The 16,148-nt window shown below is 60.0% G+C and overlaps 1 protein-coding gene across 1 annotated transcript in view; it reads right to left on the bottom strand.

Annotated features, from left to right (window-relative positions):
• CACNA1I (calcium voltage-gated channel subunit alpha1 I) overlaps positions 1 to 16,148 on the bottom strand; it is a 54,162-nt gene that overhangs the window by 4,615 nt on the left and 33,399 nt on the right. Inside the window, exons 21-33 of the mRNA XM_032646159.1 lie at positions 15,938 to 16,027; positions 14,481 to 14,673; positions 13,794 to 13,945; positions 12,423 to 12,532; positions 11,694 to 11,827; positions 10,558 to 10,628; positions 7,254 to 7,332; positions 6,441 to 6,562; positions 5,616 to 5,960; positions 5,220 to 5,366; positions 4,246 to 4,368; positions 2,445 to 2,610; positions 780 to 979 (exon numbers count right to left, since the gene is read on the bottom strand). Coding sequence (XP_032502050.1) covers positions 780 to 979; positions 2,445 to 2,610; positions 4,246 to 4,368; positions 5,220 to 5,366; positions 5,616 to 5,960; positions 6,441 to 6,562; positions 7,254 to 7,332; positions 10,558 to 10,628; positions 11,694 to 11,827; positions 12,423 to 12,532; positions 13,794 to 13,945; positions 14,481 to 14,673; positions 15,938 to 16,027 — 1,932 coding nt within the window. The remainder of the gene's footprint in view (positions 1 to 779; positions 980 to 2,444; positions 2,611 to 4,245; positions 4,369 to 5,219; positions 5,367 to 5,615; positions 5,961 to 6,440; positions 6,563 to 7,253; positions 7,333 to 10,557; positions 10,629 to 11,693; positions 11,828 to 12,422; positions 12,533 to 13,793; positions 13,946 to 14,480; positions 14,674 to 15,937; positions 16,028 to 16,148) is intronic.

Below are 16,148 nucleotides of genomic sequence, written 5' to 3' on the forward strand. Positions count from 1 at the left end.
TTGCTCACCGGGATCCTCCCGGCCCCACCCCACTGCCCTACCCCCACCCGCACCTCTGGTCTGGCTGCCGCCTGATACCTACCCGCTTCACCCCTCACAGCCTTCCCAGCCCCTCTGCGCCCTGGCTCCCCGCACAGCCCCCTTCCCTGTGCAGCGTTCTCCCTGGCCCGTATCACTATCAAACAGACTGTACTTTCCATGCATTTCTTTTGGTGTATCTTCTCTCCTCCCACATCCCTGCAACTCACTAAACACTAAACTGTAAACCCCAGGAGGCAGGGACTCTGTCATCGTGCCACCCTCTGTAGCCTGCAAGCCTAGCACACAGCCAGGCGCGCAGCTGGCCAGGTGATGGCCCTGGCCAATCCAATACAGGTGGCCCTGCAGACCAAGACCTGCCATGGCCCAGACCTGCCCCCCATCTCCATTCCTAGTAATCACACCCCAACACCCTCAGAGCTCCACCACCCCCTGCAAAGCCTCCCAACGCCCCCTCCTCCCCATCCCCTCAAGCTACACCCCATGGCCATCCTTCAGGGCCTGCCCCACCCTCTTCTGTCCCCAGATGCCCTGGGACCCAGCTCTGCCCATTTTATCAGCCTCTAGGGCCACCTCCTCCCTCAAGTCTCAGCACTACCCCCTCACTTTCCCAAGTGCCCCCAGCACTGCCGTGCCCCGTGCCTTCGGCTGGGCCCACCCCCTCCTCCTCCACCTTGGACTTAAGGGCCCCCTCAGATGTCCCCTGACAGGAGAGCTCTCAGAGCTGGGAGGTGCCATACTTGCTGACGGAGGGTGCAGTTGACGCTTGGCAACCGCAGGGACGCCCAGGAGCCCTGCAGGGCAATCTTGGGGAGTGTCCCGGCACCAGCGGCCTTCTCCTGTCCTTTCTGGCTGGCGGCCACAGCAGGGTGGAAGAACTCAGCCGGCATGGGCAGGAGTGGGTTGGAGGCATCCGGGGAGAAGGGGCTCGGCGGCGCTGCTGGGGAGGGAGAAGAGGGAGCTGGGGAGCAGGCTCAGGCCCCTGCGGGGGGTTGGCAGGAAACGGCCACCTAACAAACTGGCTGTGAGACCGCGGGCTCCCTCTCTGAGCCTCGGTGTCCCCTTTGTGAAAGCAAGAGAGGAACACTGAGCCTGCCCGTGTGAGTCCTGGGAGGATGGGCACTTGGCAAAGGCACAGTTTCTGGAGCCAAGCAGACCCAGGCTCAAGGCCCCCTGGGTTCCTTCGTCTCTGAAATGGGGACCAGCTGCCCACCTCGAGGAGTGGAGAGAAGGCTCTAAGAGCAAGAGGCAGCTGTGGAGCTCCCAGCCCCGTGCAGAGCACTGCTCACTGTGACAGTCACCCCCCCAGGTCCTGACACCCAGGAGGTCTGGCCAGGCCTGGGGGCCCCCCTAGGACGGCAGGCAGGATGGCAGAGCAGACAGAGTGCTGGGGATGGAGAGGGGCAAGGAGAGGGCAAGGGGTAAATGAGAGCTGGGGCCAGTCTTCAGGGGCAACCTCTGTCCACGGTCCCCTCAGTGCCTTCCAGGATGAATGAAGATGAAAGCCTGAATGTCCCCAGGTAGGGGGATTCCTAATCTATGTCTTATTATGTAAGAAAAATGCTAATGAACGGTTAGGTAAAGAAGATGGGATTTCGTTGGATCAGAACGGCTCTTGGGGCCTGTGCCCCAACTTTTGGTTCAGGAAGTCTGGGGTCTTGGCCCCTCAGCCATCATGTCCAGTCCAGAGGCCGTCAGCTTTAGGGAAGGTCCTCGGAAGTCACTCCACCCCCAGCTCCTGGAAAGCGCTCAGGGCCAGGCCTCCCAGAATAGCACTTGGGGTGAGCTCAGGGTCTGGGGGCCCCTCTTCTGCTGAGCTCACCCCTCTGCCCCCTTCCCCAGCCAGTGCTGTGAAGCCAGATCCCATCACCCTCCAACGGGACTGGAAGTGAAGATAAGTCCGTGATGGACCAGTCAACTGAGTCCTCCGTCCTCCCGCCCAGAACCCAGCCACAAGCCCAAAGCACAAACAGAGGATGCTGAGGGTGGGGCTTTGTACGAAAGGGCTGTTGAGGACAACAGGCTTTCTGTTGTTCAGCGTCACCTTGTGTGACGATCTGTGGGACAAACACCTCTCGAATTCAGCTCTAGAAAAACCCTTCAATAATTAGGCAGCTTTCATTCTGCTTGACGAGCTCTGTGTGCCAACATGTTTCCTCTTTCACCACAGCTCCTAGGACACTCAGCATGAATCTTCCACTAGCCTAGACTTCTGGTATAATTATGATCTCATTTCTATCAGGCCTGAGGTTCCTATCTTTTATTATCAGTTATCCACCTGGTTCTTTCTGGACTCAATATAATAGTCTAGGCAAAAACACCAAGGAAAAAACTCAGCCCGCCCCCTCTGAAGCCAACACCCGAGATCAGGGCTGTGGGGAGCTGACAGGGCTCCCACCCCTCACCTTGGTTGCTCTCGTGTTTCAGCCAGGACCGAACGGGGTTGAATGGGATCGACTCCATCTCACACAGGAAGTTCTCCGGATCCGACGAGACAGCCATGTTGGATAAGGGGAAGAAGCATTCACCCAGGTCCCCTACCCGCATCGGCTCAGGTGGGTCCGGCTCACCCTACAGGAAAAGGGAGGTGAAAGGGGCAGGATGGTGGAGGGGGGACAGCCTGCCACAGCTGCTTTCATGCCCCTGCTCTTCAGCCCTTTGCTTGGTCGCTCTCACTGCCTGGGATGGCCTTCTCGCCTCGGCTACCTGGCCAGCAATCATCTTCTTCCAAATCCTGGGTGAAAGGGCCCCGCCTCCAGGAAGCCCTCTCTGATGTCCCAGGCAGGTAGCAGTTTCCCACTCACTCCCCTCATGACTCTGAGATCCTTGAGGGTCTTCCTTGTCTCTGTAGCCAAGTGCCTAGTTCAGACCCTGGTCAGTAAAAAAGCCAAGTCTAGGCGGGTGAAGGCATCAGAAGATTGGCCAAGCGGCTGCAGGGCCTCCCTGTGAGCATGACCCTGGGCAGGTCCCTTCCTGTGGCTGAGCCTCCATTCTTACAGCCATAAACAAGAGAGTAACCCCTCCTTCTGGGGCCTGGCACCCAGAAGCTGCCAGCCTTCCTTCCTGGCACTCCCTGGGCCCTAACCCTTCTCAACCCTGCAGCCCAAGGCGACCTCTGCACAGTAAGCTCCTCAAAAGCTGCCTCAATGTCCCCTCCAAGGCGGATGAGCCCCCTACGAACTGTCCTTTGAGTCCTAATAAAACAGCACCCATCTAAGCCCAACGAGGCCCTAGAAACTGTGCACCCCAACATCCTGTGTGGAAAACAGTGCAGGGGTGCAGGAGATACAGGAAGGGGCTAGGGATGGGTGCCAGGAGCTGTAGGAGCTGTCAGCTCTCAGGGAGGGGACAGGGGGGCAGGGAGGGGCTGGGAAGATCCACTCCCCCCATCCCAGCCTTCCTGGAGCTGATGGAGGACAGCCCTGGGGGGCAGTGGTGCCAAACCCAGGCTGCCCCAGGAGTCAGGGGTCAGGGGGACCGAGGCTCTCTTAGGGCAGGGCCACTGCACCCCAACCTCAGGCCAGGGGCTCCCTCTCTCATCCCTGAGCTGGGGCAAGAACGACTTGGCCTTGAGGTCACAAGCCAGGTGGCAGACCTCCCCTGCCCGAGTCTGCAGGATGAACATAGTGGCCCTTCCAGCCCTCCTGGCCTCCTCAGACTGACCACCTCTAGGGCAGAGGTTGGGGACCAGCCCCAGGGCTGGCTTCCCTGCTCTGCCTTGCCCGGCTGTGTGACAGGACAAGCTAACTCACTTCTCAGAGCTCTCATGTCCTCACATGTGAAATGGAGCCACATTATCCCTGCCACACAGAGCTGGGGAATGGACACACTGAGTGCAAGTAAAGTCTGGCACACAGTAGGTGCTTGCACCTGTTTCAACTCTTCAGCCTCAAGGCCCCCTTGTAAGTTTGGCCCACCAGGGACAACTCCCATTAAATGGATCAAACACATCCAAGCTACAGTGAGTGGCCAAGGCCACTTGGATGCTGTGATTGGAGCCCTGGCTGGCCTCATTGCTGTGTGACTTCAGGTAAATCACTCCACCTCTCTGTTCCCAGCCCTCATCTGATCAACAGGAGATGAAGGCCCAGCACACAGTGGGTGCCACTTAAGTGGTGAGCCAGGAAGGCAGAGTGTTCTGGCACAGCAGGCAGAGGCCAGGCTCAAGGACAGATCCACCTGCCCAGGAGCCCACTGGGCGCTCACCTTGCTGTCTCCGGGGCCGGGTGGGCAGGCTGCAGGGTCCTCCAGACTCAGGTCATCGCCAAGCAGGATGGACGAGGACCTGTCTGAGTTCAGGGAGAAGGCCTCTGTCTCGGCCAGCTGCACCTGCAGGGAGAGGCAGCAGCGTCGGGTCCTCCCTGGGGCTGGGATGGGGCAGTCCGGTCCTCCAGAAAGATGCAGGGCAGTGGTCAGAGAGGACCAGAGATCTGAGCACAGACAGCATGTCCACCTTGTGCAGGAACCCAGCCTGGGCAGGGGGTGGGAGATGACACGAGGGCGTCACAGCCAGCAGAGTGCCACGCCTGGGCTGGGCTGGAGGGCAGGTGAGCTGCCGTGAGCTGTGAACCAAAGCTGGTCTGCTTGCCCCCAGGCCAAGTGCCACTCGAGGCTGGCTGGGTCTAACTCACCCGTGGCCCCGTGCAGGCTAACCGCACGTGCAGAGGTGTTTGCAAGCCTGGAGGACCCTGGGGAATTTGAAGCCACTTCAGGTTAGGGGGGTTCCCAGGGGCTGGAACTCCCCTGGGGAGGAGCTCAGGGCCCCACTGGGGAGAGGGGAGAGGGCCCTCCTGAGCCTGCACAAGACAGGCCCAAGGCCACTGGATGCCCTGGGATGCCCATCCGGGAAACTCCACCTGGAGTTTGTCACAGAAAAGGCAAACTGCACCAGAGGTGACACACGGGCTTCCTGCTGGCCCCAGCAGCCCACCACCAAGGTGGGCCCTTTCTGAGCACCCACTGTGTACAGACACAGAGAGGGGCCCCGCAGCTCCTGAGGCCACGCCACAGGCCTGCACTGAGCGGACGGACAGGCCAGCCCGGGCTCGGGGAGGCAGGTCTGCCACAGCCCCCGGGCAGCATCGGCCAAGTCGGCCCAGCCAGGCCTCCGCCCAGAGCCGCTCTCCCCTCCGGCTGGTCCCCCACCCCGAGGCCCCAGCTCCCTCCGGGGCTGCCACTACCTCCTGCTTGTCATGGTGACACTTCTCGCAGCTGGCCGGCGAGGAGTAGTGGTGGAAGATGGAGCCGGACAGGTTGTCGATGATGGTCAGCTCCCCCTCCAAGGAGTCCTTGATGATTAAAGAGACGCTGTCCAGCCACAGGTTCTCCTAGGCGGACGGGGACGGGGTGGGGACAGGCGGGATTATCGGCCGGGTCGGGATGGCGGGGCGGGTGGGCACAGCTGCCCTCCTGGTTCTCTGCCCGTGGCCTGGGCCCGACCCCTCATCACAGGGTCGCTCCTTCAGTGGAGCCGAGCCAAGTGGGGCCCGAAACGACAGAGCTTTCTGCCCGAGGCCCCCGCCCAGCTGCCCTCCCAGCCCTCTGCGACCCCGCTGCCCTCTCCGGGCCCCGCCCACCTGGGCTGGCGAATAGCAGTTTCGGATCAGGTGGCCCTCGGCGTCGCCCGCGCTACCCGCCCCTCCTGGCCCGCAGCCAGGCACGTGTGCCCCCGGGGAGCCGGCAGGTGGCCGCGGGCCGGGGCCCAGGCCGTGGGCAATCTCCAGCTCCAGCTCGGCGTCCATCTCAGCGTCCTCCTGGGCCTCCTTGTTGCTGTCGTCCAGGTGCTTCATGAGCACGGCCACCACCACGTTGATGAGCACGAACTGGGCCGTGAGCACGAAGCTGACGAAGTACAGCGGCGACACGAACTGCAGGCTGCTCAGGCAGCTGCGCTCGTCATGGGTGCAGTCCCGCAGGGTGTCCTGCACCCGGCGGGGCGGGGAGGCAGTGGTGAGGCCCAGGGGCCTCCAGGCGCAGGCCTCACCTCTGTCCTCACGAGTCCCTCCCCACCCAGTCCAGGCCAGACCGCGGGCCAGGGCCGAGGAGCCTGCGCTGGGTGATGGGCAGTGAGGCCAACGCCGAGGGCCTGGCACCCGGAGGAGCGGTGCCCGGAGCCCCTGGCCCTGGCCGTGGGCCCCCAGGACCCTCTGGCCCTGGGCGGAGTCCTGTCCCCTAGAATCTGAGCACTGACCCCAGAGCAGCACTTAGGGGCAGACAGAGACCCTGGCCTCATCTCCACCTCACTGTGCTTCAGGGTCCCGGGCAGGTCCCTCTGCTTCTCTGTGCCCTGCACCCCCCTCCCGTGTGTGACGGGGCACTGGGCAGGCAGAGGGCCCGGGAGCCCTGGCTGTCAGGACCCGGAACCCAGCCCAACTCTCCCTCCCCAGCCCACCCACGTGTACCTTCATGATCCCGTTCCAGTTGTCGCCAGTGGAGACCTGGAAGAGCGTGAGGAAGGCCATGCCGAAGTTCTCGAAGGTGGCGTGCCGGCTCATGCCCTCACAGGGGTTCTCGTCATTGCAGACTGGAAGGAGAGTGGGGTCAGCCCGGGCCGCCCTGCACTGCCTCTCGGCATCATCTCGGAATCCCACGACAGCCTCAGAGGTGCGTGCGGACTGTGCCCAGCCCACAGATGGAGAAACTGAGGCTCGAGGAGATGCCACACAAGCTGGGACTCAAATTCCGGTGAGCCTGGCTCCTCCCTCCACCCAGGTATCAATTCCTGAGAGAGACGATGGGGTGGGGAAGGGCCAATGCCCAAGGGAGCCCCACTTTCTGGAGCCAGCCCTGTGCAGGGCTGGGCTGGATGTGGGCTGTGTTGCCCTTGGTCTGTGCCCTGGCCACTCTGCCTGCTGGGGCGGCACTGGCTCTGGATGGGCACCGGCAGGTGGAGCCGGAAGGGGCATCCCTGAGAGGCCAGACAGTTGGGGGGGCCCAAGTCGGCGGTCCACTGCACAGGCCTGGCTGTGCCTGCGGACCCAGGCTAGCGTCTCTCAAAAGCTGCTATTCACACTGGGAGGGGCACGTGGATGGCTGAGGGTCGCCCATCCATCCCCCCCACAGGCCTGCTCTGGGGGCATCTCCCCAGTACAAAGACCTTGACGGGACAGTCTGGTGGGGGAGTGTATCTCAGGCCTCCCCACCCCTGCTGAGGTCCTCCACCAGACCTGTTCCACGAAGCCCCCAAGCCCAGGCCTGCTTCAGGCGTCACGCACCCAGCTTCCCGAAGAGCTCCACTCCCAGGGCAGCGTAGATGAAGAAGAGCAGCATGAAGAGGAGGCCCAGGTTGCCCACCTGTGGAGACAGCAGGTGGGACTGGGCAGGGCCTGGGGAGGTGGCGGGCGGCAGGCTCCAGGCAAAGGACCAGCCTGAGGGTCGGGGCAGCTGTAACATTTCACCAGACTCTGTGTCTGTGTCTGCCACCCCTGCACGACCTCCTGGAGGGCAGGCCAGGTCCGGCACAGAGCACAGGACAATAATAAAACACGTGTGGAGCCTTTGCTGTGAGAGGCCCAGTTTCAAGCACTCCACGTTCATTACTGCACACAGGGATCTATGAACTCTCTTTTACCCGCATTCTTCAGGTGAAGAAACAGATGTACTGAGAGGTGAAGTACTTGCCCAGGGCCACATCGCTAATAAGTGGTAGGACCGGGATCAAGCCCAGCAGGCTGGCCCCATGGTCCATGCACACAGTCGCTACACCTGTGTGTGGTTAGTACCATCCCACAGATGAATGGAGAGAGAGAGGAAAGGAAGGCGCAGCAATAATGCCACCTCCTCCACGAAGCCTGCCTGGATGCCTTCAGGCAGACCAGGATGCAGTCTGACAGCATGAGAGTAACTGGTGTGTCCCTGTCACTGTCTCTGCCAGTCTGGGAAGTCCTTGAGAGCAGAGACATGGCTGGATTAATTCAGATCTGCTTCCTCAGGCCAGCATGGGCCCCGGCCACAGAGCAGAGTGAACATAGGAATCATGCAAGACTGGGGGCCCCAGAAGCCTCCTGCAAACGCAGCCACCCCCATCCCACAGCTCCTGTGGGAGAAAAACATCGCAGATTCCAAACCTATTTCAAATCTATCCATAGTCCAGAGACCGCCTTTAATTCGTGTTATGGATGAGATAAGGTTCAAAAATGTTCCTGCCCTAGAAATGAAGTATCTCCAAGAGCCCTCAGAAGACCGGCATGAGTCGAATCCGAGGATGTTTGCATTAATTGCTGAAAAATAAACCACGTTAATCACAGACTCTTAATGCTTCTCTGCTGCAGACAAGGGTTTCCTTCCAATCTGTGCTACAATCACACCAACAGTGTCTGACTAATTAAATGATTCTCATTCATTAATGAAACAAGCACTCACTGAGTACCTCTGAGGCCAGATGTGAGGCCCCGACTGCCGGAAGGAATCCGGCAGGGCCTGAGCCTCAGCGCAGCTTCCCACCCTGTGCGGGCCCAGGTCAGCGTTTCTTCAACCTCACCTTTCCTACCAGCTCCCCCTCTTCCCTGCCCTCAGCATCTCCGAGTCTGCACGGCTACAGCAGCCTCCTCAACGGCCTCCCTCCCTCCAGCCTCTCCCTCAATCCATTCTCCTCACGGTCACCAGAGCAACCTTCTTAAAGGCAGCTCTGCTTGAGGCCTTCCTTACCCAGACCCTCCCGTGGCTCTCACTGCCCACAGGACAAAGCCCAGGTTTGCTGTCTTGACATCTAAGGCCTGTGTGATCCAGCCCTGCGGACCCTCTCCCAGCCTGATTCTCCACCCCGACTCCGACCACACAGAAAACAGACTCCATTTGCATATTCTGTTTCCTCTGCAGGGAAGACCCTCTCTCTGTCTTTGCCTGTTAAATGCCTCCTCCCCACCCCCAATACCCAGATCATGGGTCACCTCCTCTGAGAAGCCTTCCCTGATGCCTCCTCCCTCTGAGTGCCTGAGGCAAAGTCTGGAAGGATGGGGCTGAAGTTTCATTTTCATATCACTTTACATAGAACCAAGGAAATGTCCAGGGTCAGCTAGCAGATGGTGAGGGGTAAGCCCCTCACCCCAATACCACATGGTTCTTGGCACACGCATCTCTTAAAGTATAATTACTGTCACGTGTCTCCTACTCGAGGCTGGGACCTCCTAGGCATCTCCACGTGCCCTATGCCAACTCAGTGCTGGCCTGGGAGCCACCCTAGCATGCCCAGGGGTCAGAACAAGGGGAAAGGGGTAGGGGAAGGGGCAAGGAGGTCAGGCAGGCTGGGGGCACACACTTGCCACCCCCATTTCCATCCTTAGCAGACTCTTACCTGGCACTTCCTATGATCCAGGTACCGTTCAGTGCTTTATAAGCTTTAATTATTTTAAACCTCACAACACCCCTTTGAGGTAAGCGCTGATATCATCCCCCATTTCACAGGCAAGAAAACCAAGGCACGAGAGATTGAGTCACACACCCAGGCTCTCGCCGGATAGGAGGCTTTGACCACAGGTCAAAAGGGCTTGAGTCTGGGCTCTAACCCACTTCCTGTCTACACCCTAACCCCCCAGCCCAGCACTCACCCCCCATCTCCCATGAGACAAATTCCTCTGAAGGGATTTCATGTTAGGAAAGACCACAGCTCTCTGAATGAAGGCCCTTGCTTTCCACTCAGACCTGCTATAAGCTGTGTCACTTTCCCTTTGCAGCTAGGCTGCTGGGAAGCTCACACCAAACTCAAGGACGGAACTCATTAACATCCCTAGCCAGGTTCCTGAGAGAGTTAGCTTTGCTTTCACCTGCCCTGGGCTGTTAATCTTTTATCCTCATTTTTAGCACGCTCTATCCGTGCCTTTTACTTTAAGACACTTAAAGTTCCTTAAGACTAGGTGAGTCATAATGAATAAATGAATGTATATGAGGTTCACCTCAGAGTGAGGTGAGACCACACTGAGGGGAGGGAGAAGGGGAGCCATCAGTAGTCAGGACAGTCGGGGAGGGGGAGCCTGGGACTGCAGAATTCTGAGAAGGATGAAAGATGCACCCTGTGTGGCCCTGGCCCATCTTCCCTCCGGTCACCAACGTGGGGGGCTTTCCTAACTTCCCAGGGTTCTCACCCAGGTCAGGGTTTCATGCTGTCTCCTCCTAGAATGTCATATCTGTCACCTCTCCATCCACATCACCACCTCTCCTACCAAGCCACCTTACAAGGTCAAGCTCAAAGTGCCCTGACGCCTTCCCTGATTCCCCAGTGTGAGGGCCTCTCCCCACACCGCCCTGAGGCCTCTGTCTTCCCCTCCAGGCTGGTGACTCCTGAGGGCAGAACATGGGCGCTCAGCGGCAGCCCAGGGTCCGGTACACAGCAGGCGTGGGCAAGCGCTTGGCGAGTCAGGGAGAAAGAAGCAGAGGGGACCCCGCCCATCTCACAGCCCCTGGCTCACATTTGCTTCTCTGGAGGTGGGACTCTGCCCTGTCTCCGGGCAGCTCTGGAGAGAAGGGAAGTCAGGGCCCATGGCCCCCAGGGCCCCAGAGAGGGGCCACAGGAGCAGCTCTTACCTGGGGCAGCGCTTGCACCACGGTGTCCAGCAGGGCCCGCATCCCCGTGGCCATCTTCAGGAGCTTCAGCACTGTGGGCGACACCCAGCCCGGCGCACTCAGCCCGGGCCAGCGGACAGGCGTGTGCATGCACGCGCTCGTGTGTGAGTGCAGGAGGGTGAGAGAGTGGAGGAGCGTGCAATCAAGCTCTGCGATGCCGTACTACAAGCACGTGGGTTCAGCTGAACAGGGCGGTGCACAAAAACATGTGTGCCCAAGGTCGGGGCGCTGGTGTAAAAAAGTCCAAGAGGCCTTCCCTGGTGGCGCAGGGGTTGAGAGTCCGCCTGCCCATGCAGGGGACGCGGGTTCGTGCCCCGGTCCGGGAAGATCCCACGTGCCGCGGAGCGGCTGGGCCCGTGAGCCATGGCCGCTGAGCCTGCGCGTCCGGAGCCTGTGCTCCGCAACGGGGGAGCCCACAACGGTGAGACGCCAGCGAACCGCAAAAAAAAATAAAATAAAATAAATAAAAATAAAAAAGTCCAAGAGAAGGGGGGCAGGCACAGTGGGAATGGAGGGACATTAGGTGTGTGAGTGAGTGTGTAATTCACCGCGATGAGGCCACAATGACTGACGCATGAGTGGCCCTGGGGTCTCTCCCTTTTCCTCTGGCTGGAGAGGGCCCCACTGTTACTGCTGAGTTTCTCCACCTGACCCCTCACCACTTCAGAATCTGGGGGCAACAGGCAGGGCAGGTGGAAGGGTAAGCATTGAGGCAGGAGGTTTTTGAAAGAAGTGTGAGGACAGCCTTGGGGAGAAAGGGAGGCTTCTGGGAGAAGGAAGAGGATTTCAAGGACAGCGCATCCCAGGCAGTGTTGGAGAAATGCTGGTGAGGACCCAGTGTCTTCCCAGCTGCACTGGGTTCCTTTGAACCGAACCTGAGACTGGACCACAAGGACCAGGGTGTTATATGGAGGGGGCGTGCAGGGTGCAGTACAGAGCTGTCAGGACAAGGGTGCGTGTGTGCCCACGGGACGGTGGGTTGAGTGTGCATCAGGTATGGGCTCCTCCCGGCTCCTGATCCCCCTGCTCAGCAGGAGGCCCGTGCGCCCCGCAGCCCTCCCCCACGTGTCCCCCCCGGTGCCCCGCCCGCCCCTCACCCCGGGCGATGCGCAGGACCCGCATGATGCGGATGATGGTGGGGTTGATGGGCAGCGCCGCGTTGATCTCGATCTCCTCCAGCGTGATGCCCATTACCGACAGCAGCACGATGGCCAGGTCCAGCTGGTTCCACCTTCACGGCCGGGCAGAGGAGGGCAGGAGTGAGAAGCAGGGTGAGAGGCGCTCGAGGTTAGATACGCCCCAGCTGGGAGGAACTTCCCACCTCTCCACCCTCGTGCCGTGGCCCAAGGGGATCCCTAACAGCCCCTCCAGACCCCAATGGTTCCAGCTCCTTCTCTGCCCCCCACAGCCTCTGATCCCTCAAGAGGCTGACCAGGCTAAATGAACATCTCTGGCCTCTGTGGGGAAAGAGGAATGGGCTCTGACTCCTAGGTCTGAATCTTGAGCCAGATGCTCCCCCTGTGTGGCCTTGGGCTAGTCCATCAACCTCTCTGAGCCCAATGTGTTCCCTCTGAAAAGGACTAGCATGAGATATGGCCTGCTCTGCCTGTGGGGTATGGAAGACCCACAAGAGATGAGCTGAGGAGGGCCTGGCAGAATGCCCTGCACCCATCAGGGCTGTAGGCAGCACACACCTGGGGTCCCTGGCCATCAGTGGCCAGACACTTATTGGTTCCCCTCCTCCAGCTGTTCCAGGCTTCCCCAGAGGTCAGGACTGCTTCCCCATCCTGCAGCCCACTTTCTGCTGCCCCAGCCCAGCTGCTCACCGGTCCTTGAAGAAGCGCCTCAGACCAAATGCCACCAGCTTCAGCACAGCCTCCAGCACAAAGACAGTGGTGAACATGTAGTTGCAGTACTTGAGGGCTGTCTCCAGAGACTGCAGGGGCAGCAAAGAGAAGCATGATCCAGGCCCCATGACCTGTCCACCACCTTATTCCAGCCAGAAAATCTCTGCCTTTTAAGGGGAAAATTTACTCCATTCACATTTAATGCAATGATTTACAGATCTACTTTCATGCTTTCCACCTTACTTAGTGTGTACGATTTACTTTACATTGCTGTTTTCTTTTCCTTATTTCTGCTGGCTTGGTCCAATTGCCACTCTATGGAGGCAGTATGGGGTAATGGTTAAGGGTTGTGGTTAAGAACCAGACTGCCTAGATTTGAATCCAGACTCAGCACTTACTCCTTATTCACTGTGTAACCTTGGCAAGTCACTTGACCTCTCTGGGACTTAGTTTTCTGATCTATGAATTGGGGATGATAATAGCACCCCCCTCAGAAAGTTGCTATAAAAATTAAATGAGGTAATAGCCCAAGACCGGACAGAATAAATACTTGGTAAATGTGAGCTATTATTATTCCATTTCTTCATGTTAATTTAGAAGTTCTACAATTGCTGTTCCATTCCACCAGTGGTTGCCTTCCTTTTCCCTGCACTCATAATATTCCTCTCCTACCATTTAAAATAAGATACTGATTCCTCATCTGGAGGCTCTGCTCTCCCCTCCTTCCCCCACTCCAGTAAGTCTTTAAGAAGACTTGCCCTTACGTACCCCTCACGCGTCCCTCACGCACACTGCCTGCAACTAGCTGGGAACTGGTCACCTCTCCTACCACAGTGTTCGCCCCCAGCGGTCCTGCCCCTCCCCCAGGCTCCATATGCCCTGTAGTGGTGGAGCCAGCTGGCAGGCCCTGAATGCAAATCAAAGCTCCAGTCCTGCCTCCACCGCTCACTGGCTGAGTAACTTGAGCACATTTTACCTCTCTGAGCCTCGGTTTCCTCATCCACAAAAACCTCCCCCAGACACACCTTAGGATTGCTGTGAGGATTAGAGAGTTAATATCTGCAGTGTGCCCTGCAGAGTCACACTGAACGTACCACAGCTACCGTCACCCATGTTCAAGGCTGGGTCCAAATGCCATCCCTCCTACCCTCACCCCCGCCCCACCCCACTCACCAGGACCGAGTGACCTCTCCCTCTCTCTCATCTGTCCTGCCAGGCCCTGCGCTTCCTGAGCATAGGACCCCCAGTGGGGACAGTTCAGACCCTGCCCCACCCCATCCCTGGGGCGGGGTCTTGCTGAGGACCCAACCCTGCCACGCGATCTCGGGCCAGAGGCCAGGCCAGGCTCACCGTGGGCTGATTGTAGTGCTCCAGGGACATGGTGACCACATTGAGGCAGATGATGGAGGTGATGAAGATGTCCAGGTAGTGGCTGGTGCACATGGAATGGATGAGCAGCCGCGTGGGACAGTAGGTGGCATAGTAGGGCAGCCGCTGGGCCTCTGCAGGGGGTGTGGGGCGGCAGGGGGGAGAGCGGCACAGACCACAGAGGGTTGGGGCCAAGGTGGAGGCAGAGCACACGGAGCGAGAGGTGGAGGGGCAGGAGGAAGCAAGGGGGAGAGGTGCCAGTCCGCCCCAGGCCCTGGGAATCAGAGTTAGGTCTCTTCCCCCAGGCCAGGGAGCCTTGAGGGAAAGGGGTAGGACGTGAGGGAAGGTGGCAGAGAGGGCGCTGATTCTCCCCATCGTGCCCATGTGGGGGGTCCGGTCTGCTGGGGGCGGGGCATCAAGGCTCTGCCCTTGCCCTCTTCCTGGACTGAGCTGCCAGGGTCTCGTGCAGGTGGGCAGTGGGGTCACCATCGGACTCCGGGCGGACACCAAGAGGAGTCAGGTCACCTGGACAGGTGGATGCTGGGGGAAGGGCAAGGCCAGGGGCCTGGGGGCCATATTCTCTGTTCCCTTCTGGCTGCAAAGGCCCAGTGGCTGGGGTCACGCCCCGGCCCTGGCCCCTGAGCCCCGCCCCCCGCGTCACCCACTCACTCCGGCGTTTCTTCTCCAGGCGCCGCAGCCGCTTCTCCTCGCGCCGCCGCGCCTCCTCGGCCTCCTGGTGCTGCCGGCACTTGTGGAAGTTCTCCACCACGACGCCCACGAACATGTTGAGCACGAAGAAGCTGACGATGAGCAGGAAGGAGATGAAGTAGAGCAGCATCCAGGGGTTGTGGTTGGGCACCGGCTGCGGGGACCAGATGGGGCTGAGGGAGGCTGCTCGGGCAGCGGGGGCCCACCGTGCGGGGCGCGCCCCACCTCGCTGAGCCTCCGTGTGGTGGGGGCACCAGCAGCAGCCTCCTGGGCAGCTGGGAGATTTGAAGGAGGCAGAGGTAGGAAGTGCCCACCCTGCTTGGCACAAGTATGGTGCTCAGCAGAGAGAGCCCTCCCCTTCCCCACCATCTGTCTTCTTCCTCTCACCCACCATCCATCCGTCCCCCATCCACTTATTCATCCGTCCACTCACCATCCGTCCATTTATCCAATCATTCACCCATTTATTCATCCATCTAGAAACAAGGCAGGAAGCAAAGCAGCCAGCAGAGGAGAGAGCGCAACCCTGATGGAGTCTGTGTGTGTGTGTGTGTGTGTGTGTGTGTGTGTGTGTGTGTGTGTGTGTGTTGGTAGGGGTGGCAGGCAGGAGGGTACAGACTAAGAAGTGGAGGAGGATGTCTCCACGTGCTCTATTCCCCCCACATCCCCAAGTCCCACCTCTACCTCCAGCTCTAGAGTCTACGGGGTGAGGCCCGAGAGGCCAAGAGCCCGAGCCTGCTTACAGGCCTAGGCGCTGCCCCCAGCCCCGACTCCTTCACTGAATGGGCCCTGTCGTGACCAAGAGCATCTCCCTGCTCCTTCTCCCATGGCCCCCACAGCCATGACACTGCCAACCCTGGTCAGCCGCGTGTCTTGCCTAAAGTCCCAGCCTAGCCCCAGAGGGGATCCCCACTCTCAGGGGGATCTTGGGAGCGAGGGCTCAGGCCTCTTCTCGGGCCCAGCCTCCTCCCTGACCCCTTCCACCCTCCCACTCCTAAATCCATCCTCACCCAGCAGCCCCAGGAAGCTCCCGCAAGCTCACCTCGCTCTGACCCCTTCACTGACACCCACTGTGCTCAGCTACGCTCCACCCCCGAGGCGTGCGCAGGTCTTCCTGACCTTCCCACCCTGCTTCCCCGCGCCAGCCGCCTCCTCCCACACCCTCAGCGCTCCACACACGGGCTCTGCAGCCCTCCTGGCGGGGCCAGCTTGCAGCGCTCGCCCGACACAGAGTGAGGCAGACAGAGCAGTGACTTACACCAGCCAGGGAGCGGCCCTCGTGGGGCAGGGTGCAGGCCAGGACGAGGAGGGGCGGGCTGTGGCTGACAGTGGGAAACCCCAGCTTCAGACCCCGGGGCCCCAAAGACACCGTGTCCCTCCCCGACTGCCCAGGCCGGACCTGGCCCAGCCGTGCCCACCTGCTGGTCCACAGCGACGGCGTCCAGTCCATTGTACATGATGTTCACCCAGCCGTCCTTGGAGGCCAGCACAAAGAGGGACATCAGGGCCTGGAACCCGGGAGGAAAGGGTACAGGGGCAATGGGCGCGGGCAGTTCGGGCTGCGTCTGCCCCCTCCATAGCTCTGGGAGGCAGAGGGACGAGACCTTCCCCAAGTCCAGGGCAGAGCTG

Source organism: Phocoena sinus, chromosome 10 (assembly GCF_008692025.1).
Source record: "Phocoena sinus isolate mPhoSin1 chromosome 10, mPhoSin1.pri, whole genome shotgun sequence".
Taxonomy (NCBI): Eukaryota; Metazoa; Chordata; class Mammalia; order Artiodactyla; family Phocoenidae; genus Phocoena; species Phocoena sinus.